This window comes from Mangifera indica, chromosome 2 (assembly GCF_011075055.1).
Source record: "Mangifera indica cultivar Alphonso chromosome 2, CATAS_Mindica_2.1, whole genome shotgun sequence".
In the NCBI taxonomy this organism is placed as follows: domain Eukaryota; kingdom Viridiplantae; phylum Streptophyta; class Magnoliopsida; order Sapindales; family Anacardiaceae; genus Mangifera; species Mangifera indica.
Genome location: NC_058138.1, coordinates 13036067 through 13039704, shown reverse-complemented (window position 1 = coordinate 13039704; position 3638 = coordinate 13036067). Strand labels below are relative to the sequence as shown.

The following is a 3638-nucleotide window of genomic DNA, read 5'->3' as shown; positions in this document are numbered from 1 at the left end:
TTCAAAGAAAAGAGAAAGAAATTGTCTTTTTAATCATCAACATATGTTTGCTTTAAATTGATATTCAAATTGCAAACCCAAACTTTGTCATTGTTGCTGGTCTGTTATTGCTATGAAGTATAAAGAACAATACCAACGAACAGAATAGAAGAGGCATACATAGTCAAAGAGTAGAGATTAACGATTTGAATGAAAAAAATTAGAGTTTTTTATTTTATATAATTATGATATTATAATAATTAATCTTTAGATTTGTTATGAAAATAATGTCATTTTGAATTTCTCCAAATATTCAAAAAAAAGGAAAAACGTAATGTGCGTTTAATATAAAAAAATACATTAATACGTATTTAATATATTTCGGATTCAAAAATTCGGAACAATGCATTTAATATGTGTTTTCACTTATTGGGTTTTGTGTCTCTTGTCATATGCATGAACTTCAAAGTGTTCATGTTATCCGATAACAGTGGCGATATTAACTAGATTCTACTGCACGCAAAATTAATTCGTGAGAAAATTTTTCATTCTTAGAAAATTACACTACATTATTTAAAAAAAAAAAGAGAGAGAGAGACAGAAACCGTTTATGACTCTAAATTCCTTAAAGATCAATCTAATCATCACAAAATAAAAATTCTAACTGGCGTTAACAGGCTCAGTTGTTAGTCCAAACCCTAAGGGGAAGAGTGGATCATATTTAGCATCACCAACATTCATAGGGAGCTGATCCGTAGTTCTGAACCAGGTGCGGGGGAGCTTCCCAGTGAATCCATAATCTCCAAACAGAACATCAGCAACGCCCTGGCCTTCAGTGCCCGGCAGCCATGCCGCAACAAGAGCGTCTACTTGGTGCATCCACGGCTCAAATGTCACTGGTCGCCCAGATACTAACACAACAACACACCTAACTGAAGCACACACCTTGGTCAATGTGTAAGGCCCTGGCTCCGCCATTGTGAGGTTCATGCTGTCACCTTGTGTCTCTGCATACGGGGGCTCTCCAATAACCACAATGGCGTAGGAAAAGTTTTCAGACTTGACAAAATCCATATCAGGATCCTCATCGTACACCACTTCAGTTGCAAGGTCAACTGCTGTTGTGATACCATTCAAAATTGTGGTTCCTGTGTTTCAATGATTTTTAACATTCAAAATCAAATAACCCATTTGGCAAAATCCTATCAGAAAAAGATAATGTAATTGAATTCTTCGGTGAGAATACAAGAGCATACCGACAGAGTTGTTATTGCCTCCTAGTCCTTGCCAAGTGATAGTCCAACCGCCACATTGATAGCCTAAATTGTTTGCATGGGTACCGGCAACTAAAATCTTTGGTGCATATTTGGGGAGAGGCAACATAGGACCATCCGCATTCTCTCCATTCTTCAATAGAACTAAGGATTTCCTTACAGCTTCCCTCGCCAAATCTCTATGAGCCTATATATTTCACAGAAGATTATATCAATGACACATTACATACACATTAATTTCTGCTGCTTAAGGGTAATTTTCAAAAACCAACCTGGCTTCCAAGATAAGGGACAAAGCTCTTATCGGCCATGGGATTTTCAAACAGGCCCATAGTGAACTTAACTCTCAAAATCCTAGTTACAGCATCATCTATGCGACTAACGGGGACAAAATTATTGTTGATAAGACCAGTAAGAGTATCAATGAACTCAGAATGGTTGAAGGGAAGCATGAACTGGAGAAAAAAACAGTTGAAGTATTAAAATGTCAGGAAAATTCAAATTTAATTAAGACTTTAGGAAAGAAAAAAAAAACTGACCATGTCAATGCCAGCATTGACCCCTGATAGAACCGAGTATGTAAAGTTTGCATGAGGAGGATTGGTGATCCTGTCAACTCCCTGCCAATCAGAGATTACGAAACCCTGCAAAAAAAAGCAACATTAATAATAATAATAATCTAAATTTAATGATTCTTTATTATATGATAGTAAGGTTGCATTACAGTGAAGTTGAGAGTGTTCTTGAGATAATCGGTGATGAGTTTTCGGTTCGCATGCATCTTGACGCTATTCCAGCTTGAGTAAGAAACCATGATTGTGGAAACTCCCTTCTCAACGGCCTGGATGTAACCCTTCATGTGAATGTTCAACAATCCATTCCAGTCAACCACTGTGTTGTTTTCATTTATGCCCTCCGTGGTTCCACCGTCACCCACAAAGTGTTTCGCACAAGCGGCCACCTTATTTCTGGACGTCAATCAGTCACCGCATTGTTTTATACATAATCTTCTACCAAAACATCGTAAAAATTAATCTCAAAACTTACTTTCCAGCAACATAAGGAGCGCCCTTTGGCCAATCGGCAGGAAGATCTCCTTGCAAGCCAGGAATAATATCTGTCATTTGTTCAACGATACTGGGATCCTCACTGTAGCTTTCGAAACACCTACCCCATCTGGGATCTCGGCAAACCTATCATAAATTATACATTCAATATTAGTCAGATTAAATCCTAAAGCTTCCTTCATGGAGAACTTCTAAGTTTGAATATTCATATATATACCGCAACGCAGGGAGCAAAAACATAATTGATCCCAGTGGCTCTAACTTCAAGAGCGGTAGCTGCTCCAATCCTCTTAACCAGGTCAGGATCCCTGAATAAGGAAGCGGATTACATCAAACATATATAGTTAATCACCATTAAAGCCTATTAAGAAACATGAAATGATCCGTTAATTTACCTTGTAGCACCGAGGGCAATATTGTGCGGAAATACAGTGGCCTTATAAATATTGTTGTTACCATGAACAGCATCAATCCCATACATCATAGGAATTGCCAGACGGCTTGAGAGTGAACCGTTTTGGAAATCATTAACCATGTCAATCCATTCCTCCGCTGTGGCCTGAGGCTTCGGCACACTTCCTCCACCACTCAGTACACTGCCAATGGCATAATCCCTCATGATGTCACGAGTGGCACTTGTGCGGTCTAATTGCACCATTTGACCAATCTTTTCTGCAAGAGTCATTTGGCTCATAAGATCTCTTATTCGCTCTTCTATGGGCTCTGTTTCGTCTTTGTATTTCATGTGGGTTGCTTTCGATTTTGCTCTTGCATGTGCTCTTGCTTCAACTGTGGAGATCAAGCAGCATAACAAGAGAAGTCCCAGCAGGGAAAGCGTTTTTCTCAGCATCTTGACTTCGATAACTCTTTGTTTCTAAAAAAAAGAAAAAATTAAATGAAATGGAGAAGATTAAAGAAACAAATTACTGTAATATACTGAACAAAAATCAAATCGTACCATAGGTTTGAAGCTGAGAATATGAGCGTACCTGAGTGGTGGTACTTATAGAGTTGCAGATATGGGTATTATTGTAAGTTTATAGAGTTCTGTGAGATTTTACAGGAGAGCAAAGTTGTAAAAGAATATATCTAAAATCTAGTTCATCTTTTATCAAATGATTTACTCTTAACCTGAATTGAAAGATATCATGAAATTATAAATATATTCCAATTCAAATTGGAATATTTCTATTGGACGAAGTAAGAATTAGAGTTAACGAACTGGATAAAACCAAATCTTATGGGATAAAGACAATATTATTATTGAACATAAAAATCAGATGGAAATATTTATGGTTAATGAAGATAAAAACAACAT

General features: G+C 37.2%; 1 protein-coding gene across 1 annotated transcript; it reads right to left on the bottom strand.

Annotated features, from left to right (window-relative positions):
* Nucleotides 1–579: 579 nt before the first annotated feature.
* On the bottom strand, nucleotides 580–3170 carry LOC123209516 (beta-glucosidase BoGH3B-like). The gene is made up of 8 exons (XM_044627596.1): nucleotides 2716–3170; nucleotides 2538–2628; nucleotides 2301–2446; nucleotides 1978–2221; nucleotides 1793–1897; nucleotides 1526–1708; nucleotides 1236–1440; nucleotides 580–1127 (listed from the first exon to the last, which is right to left on the bottom strand). Exons 1-8 carry the CDS (start codon nucleotides 3168–3170, stop codon nucleotides 640–642), a joined length of 1917 nt encoding a protein of 638 aa, XP_044483531.1. The 3' UTR covers nucleotides 580–639.
* Nucleotides 3171–3638: the final 468 nt, after the last annotated feature.